The 20,371-nt window shown below is 40.3% G+C and overlaps 1 protein-coding gene across 8 annotated transcripts in view; it reads left to right on the plus strand.

Annotated features, from left to right (window-relative positions):
- The first annotated feature begins 1,257 nt into the window (after window positions 1-1,257).
- The window catches only part of PPFIA1 (PPFI scaffold protein A1), an 87,404-nt gene continuing 68,290 nt past the window's right edge, over window positions 1,258-20,371 (plus strand). For 4 of the 8 annotated variants that reach the window (XM_020782854.3, XM_078383266.1, XM_078383270.1 and 1 more), the window contains exons 1-2: window positions 1,258-2,216; window positions 6,470-6,733. In XM_020782854.3, coding sequence (XP_020638513.3) covers window positions 6,470-6,733 — 264 coding nt within the window. In that variant the 5' untranslated portion in view covers window positions 1,258-2,216. The remainder of the gene's footprint in view (window positions 2,217-6,469; window positions 6,734-20,371) is intronic. The other 4 variants (XM_020782851.3, XM_020782852.3, XM_020782855.3 and 1 more) reach the window with 1 other exon arrangement.

The raw sequence follows: 20,371 nt of genomic DNA on the forward strand, positions 1-20,371 counted from the left end.
CTTCCTCAGGCTGTGCATCAAGATCTTGAATATCATTCATAAAAATTATATATTAGGGTTGTGAAGCTTCATGGCATGCTGTTGCTCATGCCAGGCAAGGGCTATCTTCCATAGCTGAGGAAAAAAATCAGAAAAAGGCCATGTGGTCCCCCCTCACCCTCAAACTAATACAAAGGTAGAGACTAACCATGTTTGTCAATTACAGCAAAAACAAAGAGTTTTTGATGCACTGCAAGGATTAAGGCAAAATCCAAAGAAAAAAGAACAAAATTTTTTAAAATAGAAAAGCCTTGTGGCACCTTAAAAGATTAACTGTTGTATTTTAATATGAGCTTTCTTGGATTAAGCCCATTTCTTTTATTCTACTTTCCATCCATGAAATCAGTAAAAGTGCAGTGTTTCTAGACAGGGTTGGGACGGGAGTTCAATGTGCCTGGACTCGATGATCCATAGGGTCGCCTTCATCTCTGCAGTTCAAACTCATTAAAATATAATCGTCTTTAAGATACAACAAGGTTTCCGTCTTTATTTTTAGTTCTTCTTTCCTTTGGATTTTGCCTGGTATGTTTGCACAGACCCAACACGGCTATAATTTCTAAAACGACAACTAAGGATTAATTAACTTTGAGTGGCATGAGGCTGCAGAGAATGAAAGTTGACGTCAGCTAAAATTTGCGAGTGCTTAAGGTGCCACAAGACTCCTTGTTGTTGTTTTTTTTTAAACCGCAGGCATCTCCTCAGAAGCAAGTCTCGCGGGGGCGTTCAGCGGCGATGACTCCCAAACGGAGCCCAGAAGGGCGGCGGAGCCACAGCCGGCGGCACCCGAACCTGTTGCAGTTCCACCTTCTGGCCTGAGGGCGGGACCCGCCAAGCCAAGGCCCTGCCGCGGTGCCTTGTGGGCCACGCACTGGTGGAGGCAGGAACCGCAGAGGCTGCCGGGAACGGCAGGAGGAGGCGGCGGCGGTGAAACTCCGGAGTCCGGCGACAGGCAGGAGCGGCCAAACCCACTCGGGCTGCCTTGGCACCGTCTTCTCAGCGCTCCGCGGCGAGTCCCGCCGGGCCCAAGTCGCCGCCTCGCTCCTCGTCCTCCTGTCGTCGTGGGATTGAGACACTCGGCGTGAGGAGTGGGGGGGGGGGAACTAGGAGAGCTGCCTCGGGGCGAGCGTCCGCCTCGGATGTGGAGGTGGAGGTGGCGGCGGCGGTCGCAGGAGGCGGGGCGACCTGGGTTGGCAAGGCCGAAGTGGAGGGCGGAAAGCGGGGAAGAAAAGCCTCCCCTCCGCCGGCGCCGCCGCTTGTCCCCGGAGGCCTCTGGGAAGAGAAACTCCGCCTCCCTTCGTCGCTCGGCTTCTCTGTGAGGGGACGGCGGGAGGGGGGGGGAGACCAACCTCTGAGGGACCCCGTCTTCGGACCCCGCTTTTCTCCAACTTCTCGGGTGTTTTTAAAGGCTCCTTTCCCGACGGCTGCGCCGGGAAGAGTCCGTTCTTCTTTTAATTCCTTCCAGGAGTGAAGGAAGGATGGTGGTTGATGATACCCAAGTCCCAGGAACAGTCTCTGCATCCCCGGGCGTCTTCTGAAACTGCCACCGCCACCACCACCCCCCCCAACACCAGTTTTTTGGTTTTCGAACAAACAGAGGAGGAATTATAAATGCGTGAGAGAAGACCCCTGAAGCTGAAGGAGAGGACGGATCCGACGCTGCCGAACAAGAGGAGGAAAAAAAAGGAGTGCCTTCCAGGTCCTTCGAGCGAAGAGTAACCCTCTCGGCCTGTTGGTTTCTTTGTCGTTGTTTTTTTCTTTTTGTAAAGTAATGTGAGGTATCCGTACCATGCGTGGTCGATTGTTAGCCCACAGGCGCTGAAAGACGTTTGGTCTTTTCTTGCACATGTTTTCCCCTGACTGGCTGTGGAAGAAAGACCTGTGGAGAAGGATTAAAGAGGAAGGGAACGGAACCCTGTCCTATCAGTTTGTGCCCGTTGGATTACTTCAGACCCCTTGACTAAGGGCTGCTCCTGTTAGACCATCTCTTTCTCCCACCAAGCATATTCATTGCCTTTTGTGGCTTTCCAGGGCTTGGGGATCGTTTAATGAATGGACATTATAGTCAGGCGGGATGGCTACTCAGCGGTTTGAGATGGTTTTGGAAGTCATGCGAAGTTGCTAAAAAGAGCTGATATTTCTGGAAAACGTGGACTTCTGTCAAAGATTCATCAGACAAGGTAAGCCAAGGGAAATTTCTGGATGTAAAATAAGAAATTACTTTGAAAACGTAACTTCCGAGACGTTCTCTTTTGAATCTATCAGGTAAATTCTGCCTACGTTGCTCAGTGTTAAGAATTAACTATGAAGCTCATTTCTGTTTCATTACATAATCATAAACATGTGAGAAATGGAATACATCCTTTGAGAAAATTGCTTGCTTATGTTTAACTGAGTACTTGTGAACATCTAAAGGAAGGCAAGAAAGGCTTTATTTTAGGAGCATTTGCTCTTAAATTTGTTTTTAGTTTTACTTTAGCTTTAAAGAAAAATCTGTTCTTGAGTTAAGGTCCATTAAGGGAACTAACAGATTCATTCAAGTTCTGTAGTTTTTTTTTAATGCTATGCAGAAATAGGCAATTCATAGTTTTTGAATTGTGGTGCTGGAGGAGACTCTTGAGAGTCCCCTGGACTGCAAAGGGAACAAACCTATACATTTTGAAGGAAATCAACCCTGAGTGCTCACTGGAAGGACAGATCCTGAAGCTGAGGCTCCAATTCTTTGGCCATCTCATGAGAAGAGAAGACTCCCTGGAAAAGACCCTGATGTTGGGAAAGTGTGAAGGCAAGAGGCAAATGTGGCAAACCCAGACCTACTGGGATATGCCACAGTTTCACTAAGCTGCCACCAACCATTCCCTATAAGAAGTCACACAGACCAGGGATGGATTTTTAACAAATAAAGAACAAGGTTTATTTAAATCACACACAGGGAAAATAAAAATGATCAAATGAATAAGATACAGTAACGTGGCTTAGTCTCAATCATACATACACACAGTTTGGTTCACACAGAACACTTAACTTGAAGCACAGACCCTGAACCTATCAGTTCTGGCTAACCATACAGACACCTGAACCTATCAGGTTGGCACTGACTGACACACAGTAGTACCCTGTCTGACACACAGACTCCCACTCAAGCTTCTTCTCTCAGCTCTCCCTCCAGCTTCTCCACACACGCTCCACATATATATACAGTACAGCCCCTCCTCCTGATGTCCCGCCTTCCACTCCCCATAGGATGGAACTTTCCCTCCAAACCCATGACAGACAGGTAACATCAGTGCTGTATGTAACAGCAAAGATAGGATGAGATGGCTAGACAGTGTCATCGAAGGGACCAACATGAATTTGACCCGACTCCGGGAGGCAGTGGAAGACAGGAGGGCCTGGCGTGCTCTGGTCCATGGGGTCACAAAGAGTCGGACATGACTTAACGACTAAACAACAAGAAATGGACAAATTCATATACATCTAAATTGAACTTCATAGAGTAGTCTAACTACTTTTATCAAAGTGTTACCCTGTTTCCCCTAAAATAAGACCTAACCTGAAAATAAGCCCTAGTATAGGATGCTCGTAATACAAGCCCTACCCCCAAAATAAGTCCCAGTTAAGTGAAACCCTGCCCTCCACCACTGTGCAGCAACCAGAATAAAATGACATAACTGTATTTGAATAAACGTAGATTGTTGTACATGAAAAAAATTAAACACCCCCTGAAAATAAGCCCTAATGCATTTTTGGAGCAAAAATTAATATAAGACCCTGTCTTAATTTTGGGGAAACAGGGTAGAAATCCCACGCTTTTCAGCAGGAGCCTTGTTTCATTCCTGTGGCTGTCTTTTGTAGCACACTAAACCTAGTGGTTTTAGCGCTTTGATTAGCTCTACTTTCATGGGTTTGTTTTCTGTCCTGTAATTGTGAATTACCCGGATATTAGGATAATTGCATCCCTATTATACACTGGCCTCTTCTTTTGTGTATAATGAATTGCGCTCATATTCTTGTAACCAAGTTTACACTATTGAGCACTAGTGACATAATGTAAACATCATTTGAGCCTCCTTATTTTTCCCTTATTCAAATATCATTGGTACCATAGCTGTTCACTCTTTTTCTGTTTCCCTCCCTTTCAATACCTGGGTTTAGTCATTGGATAAGAATAATTTAAGTACTTAAAAACCTAATGAATTTATTAATTAACAATATTTACATAATATTGACCGGTTTAGAGTTATTAAATGTAAGTGGCTTGTTGCCTCTAAAGTGCAGGGTGGATTTGTTTTAAATCAAATTGGTTTAAGCCATAATTTAAATCAGAAAAATTGGATTTTTGATTATTTACGTTTTACATTAAATCTTTAAATTTAAATCGTGATTTAAATCAATTTGATTTTTGACATTATTTTTATTCACCCTGCTATATATAGATAGTGCTTCGCAAACTCAATAAACTAGCTATATTAAGAGTGACATTTCCCCTAACTAAGCCTTTTTCTAATTATTGTGAGCTCTACTGCACTGCCTGGGATGCCTTAGATCTTTTGGTGGATTACTGAGCACTTGGACATATGTTGATCTTTTTCTCAAGAGTTTTTCATTCTTCCTTGTTGTTGAGCACCTACAGTTGGATTCTCTCTTGACATTTGGTCACAAATTTCTCATTAAGGCTGCCTATGGAGTTTTCTGCCTACACATGAAGTTCTTCTTCAGTTATCCTCAAGTGATTTCAGCTTCCTCTTATGTTTTTACTCAACTTCCAGGTTTTGCCACCCAAATGAAGTCTTGAAGCTTTTCTCAGTTGCTTCCTACTTTTGCTCCCAACTGCTCTCTGCTAAACAACTTTTCAGCTGCTTTCCACTCATTTGCTTCACCTACTCTCCAACCATATAAATGCATAATGCTTTGAATTCCACCTACCCATCTAGGACCAATGAAATCATGAAATATTCATTGTACACCCAGTTAAACTTTGCCAATATGAGTTCCTTCATTTAAGGCAGACAATTTTTTAAAAAAAGTTTTATTACAACTTTCACATTGCAGTTAGCCTCACCATAAAGCTGCGGTTGAGCTGCTACTTGATTCTCCCAGCCCGAACAAGGTAACATTCTCTTTTTTCAGTATACAGTAAAAAAAGACAATTATTTCAGAACATATAATTCTACTTCAAAATGAAACAGCAATCATCACCATCATCTTATAACTGTAAAGCTGGAAAGGACCCTGTGGATCATCAAGTCTAGCTGCTGTCAATGAGGCACAGTGGGGACCCAAACTCCCAACCTCTGGCTCCGCAACCACTGAACTATCCAACAGTTCATATATTCAACTTTTATTATATATGTGTACAGGTTATTCATTTATCATAAAGGCCTTTCTCTTTTGAATTGATTGTAATATCTAGTGTAAAAGTATAAAGGTTTAATATTAATTTGTGATAACAGACTTCTGTAATAGAGTTATAGACCCATTGTAATAAGCCCGAAGGGCAGCATGTAAAGCAGTGTTAGCAAAATGAACTTCTAAGAATCCATGAGTACCATTTTTGTGTGTATGACTAACTGGCTGAAATCCTGTTGAGCTGTTCTATATATGCAATGCAAATGACATCAGCAGCAGTGACAAATTCCTTATGATTAACAGATTCCTTTGGCAATTTTGAATGGGCATGCAACTCATGTGACAAAGTTGTGTTTCTCCCAAAATTGTCAAAGCAACTCTCTGCTGTTGCTGCTGTCATTTCTCTTATGCATGCAGAGCTAGCCATTTTCTGTGCTGTTGCAAAAAATCACCATTGGTTTGTTTACAAGAGGTCATAGGAATAAGTGTTTGCTTGCTTTTTCTGTTTTTTTTAACCTGCTAACTCATAAAATAAGATACATGTCATTAACATGTAATTAACATTTATGTTCATCAATAGCTATTGTCTGTAATTAACTACTTTTAATTGCTAATCAGGTTCACGATTCATATTCCTATCCTTACATATGTGTTTAAAAGAGTATATAGGTTCAACTTCCCACTGATCTCTAATAACTCTGACAGGATACTTAGTGTGATAAAGAGCAATCTTTATTCCAGTGAATGTATATGTGGGCGCTAGAGGCAATTTGTTTTGCCAATATGTATGTTGCATACAGGATCTTTTTGTGATGGACGTTCCTATTTAAAAAGAAAATAATATATTCATGTTAGGAAATTGTGCTGCAAATGCTTCGTTGTTTTAAACTTGACTTACAGATTTCAGCTGTGACATAACATAGTTGTAAAGACACTGTTACAGGGCACACTGATAATCTGTATGAAGATTACATCGTTACTATAACACAATTATTTTTACTACAGTGGCTCTGTTATTTGATTAGAATTTGTGGTTGGTTTTACTTTATGGTCTAGCTAAGAATGTCTTAAACTCCATTTCCAGATGATGTGCGAGGTGATGCCAACCATCAGTGAGGCAGAGATTCCTTCAGGAGGAAATGGACACCATGGTTCAGGGTCTCCACTACAATCTGATGCTGATTCCCATTTTGAACAGTTAATGGTATCTATGTTAGAGGAACGTGATCGGCTCCTGGATACACTGCGAGAAACTCAAGAAACGCTAGCGTTAACACAGGGGAAACTGCACGAAGTTGGTCATGAAAGGGATTCTCTCCAGCGACAGCTGAATACTGCACTTCCCCAGGTATGACTTTGTTTAATGAGCAGAACTTTCTATCATTGAAGGTTAGTTTGCTTTCTTTATGTGAGAAGAATAAAACTTACAAATTATGTGGCTTTCCTCTTTATTCAATGAAATCTATCGTAGTATGAGACAAGTGTTTAATAGGACTAATAAAAATTGGAAGCTTGCTTCGTATTATATAAATTTTAATGTAGGTTCTCTTACTCCTCAAAGATTAGTTTTAGGTGGATTTATTTTTCTGATAAAGGAACTGCTGCTAATCAAAATAGTCTCCAGGATTGTAAGAACAAAGCTTTTGTATGATTGCAGTGAGGCAGTATAAAAGGAACTTGCTGTTAAAAGTGAGGTAGTCAAAATTGACTTGCTGTTAAAAGTGAGGTAGTTTAATCATTCGGATATCTAGGGATCATATTTACAGTGATAGGATTAAGCTCATAGACAATTTGAACATTAGTAGCCATAGAAAAGATGGTGGCTTAATAATAATAATAGTAGTGTTGATGGCTTAATGATAATAGTAGTGCTGATAGTATAGTAGTATCAATTATGTCCCCAGTCTTTCTCAGTAAGAGATATTGTGGAGTAAGTAAACATAGTGTATTGTGATGTGCCTTCAACTTGCATCCAATTTATGGTGACCTTAATAGAGTTTTCAAGAGTTTTTCTCCATATGAAAAAATGTATCATTGTTATCGTGGTCAGTGTCCATGCTGGGAATCGCATGAAGCAACAGCCTGAACTTATAGTCACAAATTTATAAATAAAACAAGTATCTTGTTGGGGTCATATTCTAGTTGTGTAGATGCTTTACTCTCATAAGGGAGGGTGAACTTTTGTCTTTGCAGTAGTCATAGTGTGATAATCTGTAAGTTTGATCTGGAAAATATTGAAGCATTAGAAAATATGCTTTTTCATTTATTAAAAAGGTTTGTATTAGAGATGGGATATTCATATTTGTATCCCTGGGGATATAAATATTGGCACCACAGATGCCTGGGGAAACCGGAATCTTCCCCCAGAACTGGCTGGTCCACTTACTGCTTGCCACATGGTATGCGCGGCCATTGTCATTCACATCACACCAATTGTGGAAGTAGCCCAGCCAGTGCTTCCATGCCTCCTGGCACAGCTGACCACTCAGCAGCCCACCTCTGTGTTTGGCTGTGCGGGGAGGTGGGGAAGGCTACTTCCGCACTTGGCTATGAATACAAATATCCCATCTCTAGTTAGCATTTTAAGATACCATCTTGAGTGACGTTTGAAAGAAAGACCAGTCAGAGGTATACATTTGATGTAGACACCTCGCTGGTACAGAGGAGTAGCCCTCTGAAGCAATCTTTATGAGCAGCACAGCTATATATCTCAGTCACTTCAAGTATTGGGTAGTGGTTAATTTACCCTTCCCCTGGAAGAGTCAGTGGCTTCAGGTGAGGAGCTTGACTAGGAGACTCTTAGAACCCTGAAGAACTGAATCACCTGCAAACCCTGTGTGACTTTTAGCTGCAGCAGTGTCCGTATCAGAGAGACCAGAGGCAATTATTGCTATTCAAGCTGTGGTACAAAAAACTGCAGGTATTACAATCAACCATAGCACTGGAATGGGCAAGTGGGTGGAAAGTCTTATACTTTTCCATGCTATAAAGCCTGGAAATAAAGTAAGTACAGTGGTGCCTCGCATAGCGACGATATCGGTGCAGCAAAAATCGCTTCAAAGCGATTTCGTCGCTATGCGATTTTAAAAAGCCCATAGGAATGCATTGAAACCCCTTCAATGCGTTCCTATGGGCTTCAGACTCACCTTTAAATGAAAATCCTCCATAGGGTGGCCATTTTCGCTGCCCGTTAAGCGAGGAATCCGTCCCAAAAAACAGCGGGCGGCCATTTTTTTTACCCGGCTGCCATTTTGGAACCGTCGATCAGCTGTTAAAAAATCATCGCTTTGTGATGATCAGTAAGCAAAACAGGGTACCAATCATCGCGAAGCGATTTTTGCCTATTTAAAACATCGCAATGCAATCTCTTTTGCAGTTGCAAAATCTTCATCACTATGCGATTTGTCGTTAAACAGGGCGCCCATTAAGCGAGGCACCACTGTACTGCTAGAAGAAAATAAAGGCATCAATAAGACCACACACTCAGATAGGTCAGATACAAATTATACTTGTTTTGAACTGGCAAGTTATTAGATTCAACCAGTAAAAACAGAAAATATGAATAAAACATTTAAAAAGTCAAATAGAGTGCTTTATCCAAGAATATCCAAAAGAAAGTCAAATAAAATTATTGTTGAAACAATATAACAAAAAACCCTCATAGAATATCTGTGATTCCTTTGTTATGTGCTGTCAAGTCACCTCTGACTTATGGTTGCCCTATGAATGAAAAGTACTAATGTTTGTAGTGGCTACAGAGTAACAAGCTTAATGAGCCATTGTCTTATAATTTTAAAAAAGAAAATAAAACTTGGCAGAACTTACAAGCAGTGTAAAAAAATAGACACACAGTTTGGATTCAGAGGAACAGTTGGAACAAGGAAATAACTATTCTGTTTCCAAGTGCATGGGAAGAGATGCCATGAATATTCATTCATTCATTTAATTTATATACCACCCATCTAACCAAAGTTCACTCTGGGCAGTTTACAAAATGAAACTAAGCAATAAAAACATGATTACTAATATACAAATAAATACAGTGGTCCCTCGTGTTACGACGTTAATTCGTTCCAGAGAAACCGCTGTAGAACGAAAACGTCGTAAAGCGAAAATAAAAAAGCCATTGAAACGCATTAAAACCTGGTTAATGCGTTCCAATCGGCTAAGAACTCACCATCCAGCGAAGATCCTCCATGGGGCGGCCAGTTTCTGGTGCCTGTGCAGCGAAAAATGGCTCCTAAACACAGCAGGGAGCCATTTTGAGCACCCGGCGGCCATTTTGAAAACCCGACGATCAGCTGTTTTGATCATCGGGAAGCGAAAATCGGTTCCTGAGATAGGGAACCGATGATCGCACAGCGAAATTCCCCCATTCAAAACGTCATTTTGCGATCGCTTTTGCGATTGCAAAAACCTTGTCGTAATGCGGATTTGTCATTAAACGGAGTGCCCGTCTTGCGAGGCACCACTGTACATGGATATGTACGCTCGCTAATTACAAAAGAACTCTTGACAAAACCCAACACCGTAGGCCAATACTGGCAAACAAAGGTTTTGATCTAAGAGAGATTTGTATAATTGGCAGTCTATACTGGCAGTAAAATACTGCAGTGAATGTTGAATATAGATGATATAGTGAGATGAAGAGGAGCATGACAAAGTTACGTATTCTCACTATGCTTTGTAGTGCGTATTTCTATAACCTCTTTAGAAAAGTGGGTTAACTGATGACATTACCTTCTGTGGCAAAGTTACTAACACCAGTCGTTAGGCCTTGTGCAAACGCCTCCTGACCCAATATGTTTCCAGGCACGGTAATATGCCACTTAACACTGCTTCTTTTAGCACTATTTCATTATAATATGCTTTTCATCACTATCTCAAGTCCGTCAGTTGTTCTTTGATCGGGGCATCCTTTTCTCAGTTGCTTTATGAATGTCCACTCTCCATACCTTCTGTGTTCCATTTTTTTTTCTAATCACAGAGTTTATGTTCATTGTACCTCCCAATCAAAAATTCTTTATGAGTGAAGCACAAGTAATTCAGAATAACCACATGAGACCCAATTCTGATAGATCTGTGTTAAGCCAGTTAACATTTAGGCCCAAATTGTCTTGCCTAGTTACACTGGTATAGCACAAATAGCAAACTTTTTGTAGGTGAATTGCATAAAGTTCCAAAATCGGTGTAGCCATTATATGTTGCATACTGGTGACTTCTTAAACTGGAGCAACTTGCCTCCAAAAGTTACGTTATTTCCATAGTTACTCCCCCATTGTAGGATTATTAGTTCCCTTCTCTGTGAATTGATGCATAAGATTGCATTCCTCCAAAAGAGCAGATGTGTAATTTGTGGTACATATTGATTCACCAGTTGCAGTTGACGCAGAGTTAGCTTCAATAGCTAAGAATGCCTTCTACCAGATTCTTGCTACTGACAAGTCCTTCTCAGATATTTTCAAGATAAAAGTGGGGAGTATAGACCAAAAGGGGGGAGTATAGCCTGTCAGGATATTGTGGCTCATAATAGAGAATTTACTTTTTGTACATGAACCAGAGTGAACTGTTGGACATCCATTTTATAAGACACAATCCTTGAAATGTGTATTGGGCATAACGTAATGTCTAGAAGAAGACATCAAGTGATGTGCCAGTGATTGGCTGTTCACACCATATAAGTGCTGCACACTATAGTGGAATATGGAGCCTTGTATGGAGAGTTGCTGCACAAAGCGCTGCCTGTTTAGTTTACTGTCTATTATTTATTCTGCTGACTAACGTACATATAGTAGTTCTGCTGTACATATATTTTGTAAATACACTGCTGGTAAAGGAATCTACCATCTCTGTGAGTCTCTTTCCTGTTGACCTGAAGACTGACTTGTCTCGGACCCATCTTCACACCTCAAAATCTTGACATTGCAATACTACGACACATGGTTTTTCTTTTTTAAAAGAAAAGAGAGAGAGAAAGCAAAATAAAAACATATTCCTGATTACCATGTATAATTTGGGAATGGGGAGTGAAACTAAGTGATAAAACTAGCTTCAATGTTAACTTTAATGTTTTTATTTACTTAATTTAGATGCCACCTTTCCCACAGAAATTGGGATGAAATACATCTTACAGTGTAATTTAAAAACAAAAAAAGTTAGTACAATTACACATTGAGTCAAAAAACCCTGCTCTTTACAGTCAGTTAGTTGTCAAATGGCTGCCTAAATGAAGTTTTTGTGTGCCTGCTAAAGCAGCAGCCCCCAACCTTTTTGGGACCGTGGACCGGTTGGGGGGGTTCGGCTCTGTATGCGTGGGGCATGCCTCCTGCTCATAAGCGTGGGACGCCCACCGGGCGGGGACAGATATCCATCTCTGTGGCCCAGTTCTGGGAAACCTATGGACTGACATGGGACCGCAGACTGGGGGTTGGGGACCCCTGTGCTATAGGACATCAGGGGTCCCCAACCAACCTTTACACCATAGGAAGGAAGGTTCATTATTCAAAAATAGGTACCGAAAAGGCTTTCTTATGTATCCTTTGTAACGAGTCTCTGAATGTGGCAGGACCAAGAGAAGGGCTTCTCTGGCAGAAATCAAATTTCATGGCGGCTTATATGAAAGAATATAGTCTTTCAGATAGTCTGGACCCAAGTTACATGGGGACTTAAAGTTCTAACCATAATTTTGTGTTGTATTTGGAACCCAATCAATAACCAGTGAAACCTCTGCAACATGGGAATTGTATGGTTCTATACCTGGTCTGGCCAGTATTTTGGACCGGCTGAAGATTCCCAACAGTCTTTGAGTTATATAGAGAGATTACTAAGGCAAATGTTACCACTGTGAAATAAAACAATGCCAGGGACAGGGGAATCTAATGCACTAGTTTTAGTTGCAATATTGCATGCCTAGCTACCACCAAAGCATGTATATCCCAGCTCAGGGCTGAATACAGAAGTAATCCCAGACTGGGAATCTGCAACTTCAGGTTGAGTAAAACCACACCTAGCACAAGTTGAATCCTATTCCCTAATCCGACTTTCTGTTGACCAAAAACACCTTTGTCTTGTATGGATTAAATTTATATTTGTTTGCTATCATCTAGTCCTTTACTGGCACCAGACACTAATTTAGAGCCAAATAAGCTTCCCTGGGTTTAATGGAAAGAAAAAACAGAACTGGTTGTTAATCAGAGCACTAAACCCCAAATTTCCAGACAATCTCTCCTGACAGTTTCATGTGAAGGTTAAATAGTATGTGGACAAGTCAGAATCCTGAGGTCATGCAGTGCTACTTCTAGAATTCATCTGTCTTGAAACAATGAGAGTAAAACACGTCTCCAAGACCCATCACACAGAGAGAGAGAGATAAGGTAAAGGTAAAGGTTCCCCTTGACAATTTTTGTCCAGTCGTGTCCGACTCTAGGGGGCGGCGCTCATCCCGCTCTTCAAGCCATAGAGCCAGCGTTTGTCCGAAGACAATCTTTCCGTGGTCACATGGCCAGTGTGATTTAGACACGGATCGCTGTTTACCTTCCCACTGAGGTGGTCCGTATTTATCTACTCGCATTTGCATGCTTTCGAACCGCTAGGTTGGCGGGAGCTGGGACAAGCGACGGGTGCTCATTCCGTTGCGTGGATTCGATCTTACGACTGCTGGATCTTCTGACCCTGCAGCAAAGAGTGGCCAAAATGTCCCGCTGAACCAACAGGGACATATTCTACTCCCACTTCTGTCTCTGCAGCCAGATACCCAAACCACCAAGTTATCCAGCAATTCAAGAAAGGCTTCTTCAACAGAAGTCTTATCACTACCTTTTAAAGAAATAATAATTGTGCCTTGTTGTAGAGGGGCATTCACCATTCCTTTTTTTACCACTCAGCTAGTCTCCTTTTGCCTTTTTTATGAGCCAGGAGGGGCAAGGGCCTCACTTCTGCAGCAATCCCGTGAGTATTCTCAGGATGTAGAAATTGGAAAGTATCCTTTAACACAGAGAACCCCAACCCCCAGTCCGTGACCTGGCAGCGGTCCGCAGCCTATCGAGGACTGGGCCACGGACACAGATCTTCTACCTCCCTGTGAACGCTGTCGTGTACATGCGTGCAAGCGTGGTCTGCCCCTGCAAGTGCGCTGTGCACAAGCGGCTCCCAAATGAGCGTGATGTGTGCATGCACGTGAGCGCATTCCACCCACTGAGCGTGCTGTGCACATGCGCGTGAACGAGCTCCGCCCCCCTGCGGGCACGCCACACACGCCCAACCAGTGTGCGGTTGGGAAAAAGTTGGGGACCACTGCTTTAACACTATGGTGTTGCAACAAATGGGGAGAGGACAAGTTGAAGCAAGTAACAGCAAAAATAGAGCCTGTAGGTATTCTTTCCTTTACTTGGGAGTACTCCTCAGAATGTGCTTAGTTTTCACTGATCTCCAAACTTGTGTACTCTCTATGGCCAGTGCTATCATGCAGCAAACTACAGATGGTGGAAGGGTTACCTAAGACTATCCTGTCACAAATCTTTTTTTAGTCCTTTTAATCAATTGGTACAAAATGAATAAGACTCAGATGTAGCCAGTTGTATTTACTCACTTCAGAAGAGAGCAGGGAATTAAATATCACTTATGTTATAGTCACTTCAATTAATGCAAGAGTATTTTTGTTCTTCCAGGAGTTTTGTAGCTAAATACTTCATGTGGGACTAAAATAACCAGAAACAGCTTGAAGGAGCAATTTTCCTAAAAGTCGAATATGAGATTTTGCAGCCAGATGGATTAAAATCAATAATTTTATTTCTAAAAATTAGATTTTTAATTTTTTAAAAAAATTTAAAACTTAAATCAGATTTGTAAAAATTTAAATCAATTTATTTTAAAAATAGTTGTCTGTTTAAGATGAGTTATAGTTCAAAGATTATTCAGCATGAAATAAGAGCTTAGTTATGTAGCATGTGGCTGTATATTCATGCAATATTTACATTTTTGGTAAACTAATTCAATTAATCCATGTTATCCAAGCTGAGATAACATGCACTTTCACAGTAAAAATTGTATAAAATAAACTAAGTTCAGGAAAAGACTTAATTCCATTGTTCTGCAGATCTATGTATAAACAAAGAAAACATTACAGTAGGACCATGGTATCTGTGGGGGATTGGTTCCAAGCCTCTCTGTGGATGTTGAAAACGTGGATTTAGCAAATGCTATAGATTGCATGGTCTCTTTCTCTCTCTAGTAGCCAGTTCTGATAAATACACCCTGGAAATACACATAAATATGTATTTTGATGGGGGATTTCATATTTTCAGGGAGCGGATAATATGTATTTGGGGGGTATATAGTATTTTCAGGCAGTGGATAAGTTCTGCAAAAGTCATATGAAAATGAAAGCTAGAAAATGACTTGAATATAATTTTTACAAAATTGTACCTCATTAAAGACAAGTTGAGTGGGGAAAAAGGAACATATATTAATATAATTATCATTAATGAGAAGGCTGGTGCTGTATTAATATCTGAAACTTTTATTGAGTTCCGATTCTACGTTTTTATACTTATTTTTAAGATAAATGAGAACAGAGAATGATTTTTTGCACAAGTATGTCATTATGAAAAGCATCAATACTTTTATAGGCTTCTTCAGTAGTTCCAGAAAATCTGCTTGTAGGTGAGCCCAGAAATTTGGAAGGGACTGTTCCTTGAAATGCAATTTCAGAGCACCATCAGTGGATATTTCTATGAGCTTACCATACTTTTCCATATATAAGATGATACTTTTCTCTAAATTATTTAAATTAGAAAATTAGGGTTGTCTTATACACGGAAGTAAGGAGGGGAGATTCCTGATTCCTCCTCCACTTTTTGCAATGAAATTGGAGGGGGAAAGGACTTTCCTCACAAGAAAGTGCTTTCTTGCGAGGAAAGTGGAAGGGGAAAGCCCTTTCTTGTGAGGAAAGAGGAGGGGGAAAGCAGGAATCATCAAAGCAATTCATCAAAACGATTCCTACTTTTCCCTTCCACTTTCCTCACAAGAAAGTGCTTTCCCCCTCCACTTTCCTTGCAGTAAAGCACTTTCCTGTGAGGAAAGTGCTTTTCCCCCTTGTTCTTTGGAAGAAAGTGGAGGGGGAAAGCAGGAATCACTTTGATGAATCACTTTGATGATTCCTGCCTTCCCCCCCACACACTTTCTAGCAAAGAAAAAAATGCTGGGTTAGAAGCGGGGTCCTATACATGTGGGTGTCTTATACACAGAAAAATATGGTATCTTCCTCTGCTGTTGTGAGCCCCTCTACAATACACATTAATTGATCTTTAATCCAATTTTTGCTTGCATCAGGAGCAGGAAAATATTCATGGAAACTATGCTGGAAATCTTCCAAATGTCATGCAATAAGTGATGTGTGTTCCTCAGACAACTCTTCATCCATGGAACCAAGAAAATCTGTGAGGTTTGGAAATGTCTCATCGTTTCGGTTCAATAGGCGATGATGACACAATTCCAACTTTGCTGAGATGAAATTGTTTCCCCATGAGAAATAATCTTATCTCTCAGTTCCCAAAAATGAGACAAGTTTTACCTCATGATAGCCAACAAACTTCACAGTGTAGCAAAGTTTTGTGGCAGTCACTATTCATACCTTTGCAAAGCTGTTCAAAAAGTCTTCAATTCAATTATTTGCTCTTTATAAAATTGACAATTCTGACTGATTGTTTTAAGGTCTGCTTTAGTTTTTATGATATCTTCTTAGTAACTAGAGCTTCCCTATGTATGCAGCAGTGGAACGTATGCTCTGGGGCATCATTCCTTGAAACTTTTACATTTCATCTCTCTTGTTGCCCACATAATCTCAAAGGAGAAGTTTATTTCTGCTTCTCTTATATTTCAGCTCTCAGTAAGCTCTCCGCCATACCAGGCAAGCTGTGAGTATGTGAAACTTTTCCTTTCACTGACCACTTGTAGAACAGGTTCTTGCTTTTGTCCCTGCATGACAGCCGAGGAAAACATGAATGGAGCTTTCTCCTGTACTTGCAGAGTGCTGGGGATCACTGGACCATTATAAACCAGTCACCATACTGCCAAAAAATGTGCTCATATGAGTTTTAAAAACTCTGACCTAGGAAACTCTGTGGCATTCCTGCATAATCCACTGCTATACTCTTGCCTAGGCAGGAGCTGGATTACCTGGCAAACTTCTGCACAAAGTGCATTGGGTGCATATGGCTAATTCAGTAACACCCAATGTGTACAGCATAATTGCCCATCCTTAGAGAAGGCTTCAGTTTGAGATTTCATGTGAGTCACTGTTTGGACCTATACTCCTTTTAGTCTGTTATTACTCCCAGAACAGTGACTAATGCAGGAACATATAGAGATGAATTCTTTTGGCAATGAATAATTCTTATTCTAAAACTTAAAAAATATTCTCAAAATTTGAAGTGTTCAAAAAAATGTCCTCCAGCTTTGATGCCTGGTGGCAGTAGGAACTGACTTGCCCATGAGCCTCCTAAGAAGCCATGAGGAAGAGATAGGGGACTATTTATTCATAACATTGATTCTAGTAGGAGTAAATATGTTTTTATATTAGAGTAAATTTGAGCACAGATTTATGTTTTAAAGCCCAACAGGCACAGCACGTTTCTGAAACTGTTCATGCTCAGTTCTCTTAAATATTTTGGATGGTAGTTCATGCACACTTGAGTACACATTAAATTGCGGTGAAAGAGATGACTGTAATACTTAGTTATAAAACTGGAGGATGAAGAGAATTTATTTGCATATGTGGTAATGGATTTTGCAAACTTGCAGATATTGATGGCAGCTTTGAAATTACAAGGTCACTAAGTTCTATTCAGTAATTCTAAACCGCTCAGGTGTTTTGTTACAGCTCCTGATTGGAATATGCTAAAGAACATCTAATTGATTCATACCAACAGACAGCATCATTGTATTTCAAGACTTACAGGTTTAATATGTTAAATGATGATGTTCCCAAACTGTACTATTCCTGCCTTTTCCTTTATATACCTGACATAACTGAGATAGAGATTCTGAATTCTGTCCTACATATATTAAGAAATAGTATATTTGTGTGTGTGTGTGTGAATATATAGTTCATAACAAGGCGAATGAAAATCAGATTTAAAAAATAGATCACAATTTAAATGACATTTAAATTAAAATTCATTTTTGATACAAATTGTCAAAAATTGTGATTTAAATTGATTTGATTTGAATGAAATTCATCCTGGTCCTCAAACAGCTTGTAAATAGTATATAACTACTTCTTGTTGTCCTTTACTTATATAAAGTACATTTGCTTGATATGGCTTTGACTAGAAAACACTTTTCTTTTATATTAATGCATTGTTAAAAGTTTTAGCAAGATGCTTGTTACAGTGGGGCCCCTTTATCCACGGGATCAGTATCCACAGGGAGCTTGGAACCAATGCTCAGCAGATATGGGGGTCCTGCTGTAGTTCTGTCTCCAAAAATGTCATATCAAATATTCCATTACTCCTGCGGGAGTTTTTCTCTTATATGCATGATAGTAAGTCTTTCATACAATACGTAGAAATGATAAGAGCAAGGACAGAAGATAGGAGTACATACATCAGTCATTTAAACAGTGCAAGTAAGTGTTCTTGAAAAATGTTAACTTTGTAGAATGTCTGAAATCTGGTTTGTAGGAGGTGGAGCCTGTAGGCTCAGATTCAACAGGGACTCATAATGTCCAAGCGTTCTGAGCCCAGAGACTGAATACTCAAAGTGAAGTTTTCTTAATTTTTGGGCTAGAAAAGGGGGGGCTCTTATAAATGGAAAAATACGGTACCTTTTAAAATATATATTAAATTAAACTTCATAATTCCAGCTTGTAACTATCTGGATGGAAGTGTCTAGCGTACTAGTTATAGGCCAGAACCCTGTAGGTGTTCACATAAGTACTGCTTAACTTGCAGTGGCTAATTGCCAAGGTACTGAGGCAAATTGCTATTGCAATCAAATGCATGGGCAGGCACACAATCAAGATGCACCCTTGCATCTCATCTGAGACAAGTTACATAGACCTTACACAAAAAAATAACAGAATTCTGAGGTATTAGACTAGAACAGAATTGGGAAGTCCTAATTTAAAATCTAACTCGGTCATGATTCTTGGTATGTGACCATCGGCCAGTCACTGTATCTTAGCCTGTAGTCTCTCACAAAGATTCTTAGAAGGTTTTCTTTCTTTTTGTCTTCTAAACATGGACCTCATAGGCCACAATTTCTGCATGTGCAAATGAAAATATGTAAATTCTAGTGATTAATTGGATACCCCAGTGCAGGGGTGGGCAATTAATTTCTATAGGGGGGCCACATGAAAAATCTGAACTGTGTTTGGGGGCCGAACCAACTTTACTTAAAAATAAAATGAAACAGTGATGTTGTGATTGTTTTTATTTTAAACTTGTTAATCTTCACAAATACTAAAGAGTTTTTTTCCGATATGTTAAAGATAAGTAACTGATCCATTGTAGTCAAAAAGCTATAAATGTTTTTGATGTTCAAAACTGTCCGTGGGCTGGACAGGAACAGCTTGCGGGCCGTATGTGGCTCTCGGGCCACACTTTGCCCAGGTCTGCCCCAGTGGATAGAGTGACAAACTAGGTCTCAGAAATCTGAGTTTGAATGTGCCTTGAATATCTCATTTATTTTGAAAGCCCTATTAGTGTCACTGTGAGTTGGTTCCAACTTGATGGTACATAACAACAACAACAACAACAACAACAACAACAACAACAACAACAACAACAACAACAACAACAACAACAACAACAACAACAACAACAACAATAATAATAATAATAATAATAATAATAATAATAATAATAATTTATTGTCATTGTAAGTATATACACAGTATACCCATACAACGAAATTCACAGACACCCAGAGACCAGCCACATGCACACACATAAAATTCCCCAAACACTCCCCACCCACAAAAGTCCCCCACTAAAAATACAAACATCTACACCGCAGACCAAGTAGCACAGTCCAACTAATTATTCACTACTGGTGTCTTTAAGCTCATTATTGATTGCAATTATAGCTCTGGGATAAAAACTATTCAGAAAATGTGTGGTCCGAGTCTTAATTGTTCTATATCTTCTCCCAGACGGTAACAGTTCAAAAAAGTTATAAGCAGGATGGGAAGAGTCTCTCAGGATGCTGTGTGACTTCCTCAGACAGCGGGATGTGAAGATATCATCCAGGGTTGGTAGCTGGAGCCCGATGATATTCTGGGCAATTTTAATGGTTCTCTGTAGAGCTTTTTTGTCCGCTACAGAGCTACTCCCAAACCATGCCAGAATGCCATAGGTTAGGACACTCTCAATGGTGCTACGATAGTATAACAGAAGTAAATGCTGAGATAAATTTAACTTGCCGAGCATTCTCAGGAAATACAGCCTCTTCTGTGCCTTCTTCATTAGCATGTTGGCATTTATAGTCCATGAGAGGTCCTCTGAGATGTAACTACCCAGAAATTTAAAACTACCAACTCTCTCCACTTCCTCACCGTTTATGTACAGTGGTAAATGTACATTTCTCTTCCTCCTAAAATCAATTATGAGTTCTTTAGTTTTTTTATGTTAAGTGTGAGATGATTTTCTTTACACCAAAGTATCAACCTTTGTATTTCTCCTGTATGCAAATTGCCATGGGTCCAAAGAAGGTGGAAGACTAGCCTTAATGTAATCCAGCACCAATCTCTCAAAACATTTCATAATAACAGATGTTAAAGCTACTTGTCTGTAATCATTGAGAGATACCACAGCTGACTGCTTGGGGACTGGCACTATAATAGATGTCTTCAGGCAAGTGGGGACTGAACACTGCAACAAGGATAGATTGAAAATATCCGTAAAAACTCCAGCTAATTCTGCAGCACAGCCCCTAACAACTCGTCCCATGTTTCCATCTGGTCCAGCTGCCTTTCGAACGTTAATAT

This window comes from Pogona vitticeps, chromosome 1 (assembly GCF_051106095.1).
Source record: "Pogona vitticeps strain Pit_001003342236 chromosome 1, PviZW2.1, whole genome shotgun sequence".
Lineage (NCBI taxonomy): Eukaryota > Metazoa > Chordata > Lepidosauria > Squamata > Agamidae > Pogona > Pogona vitticeps.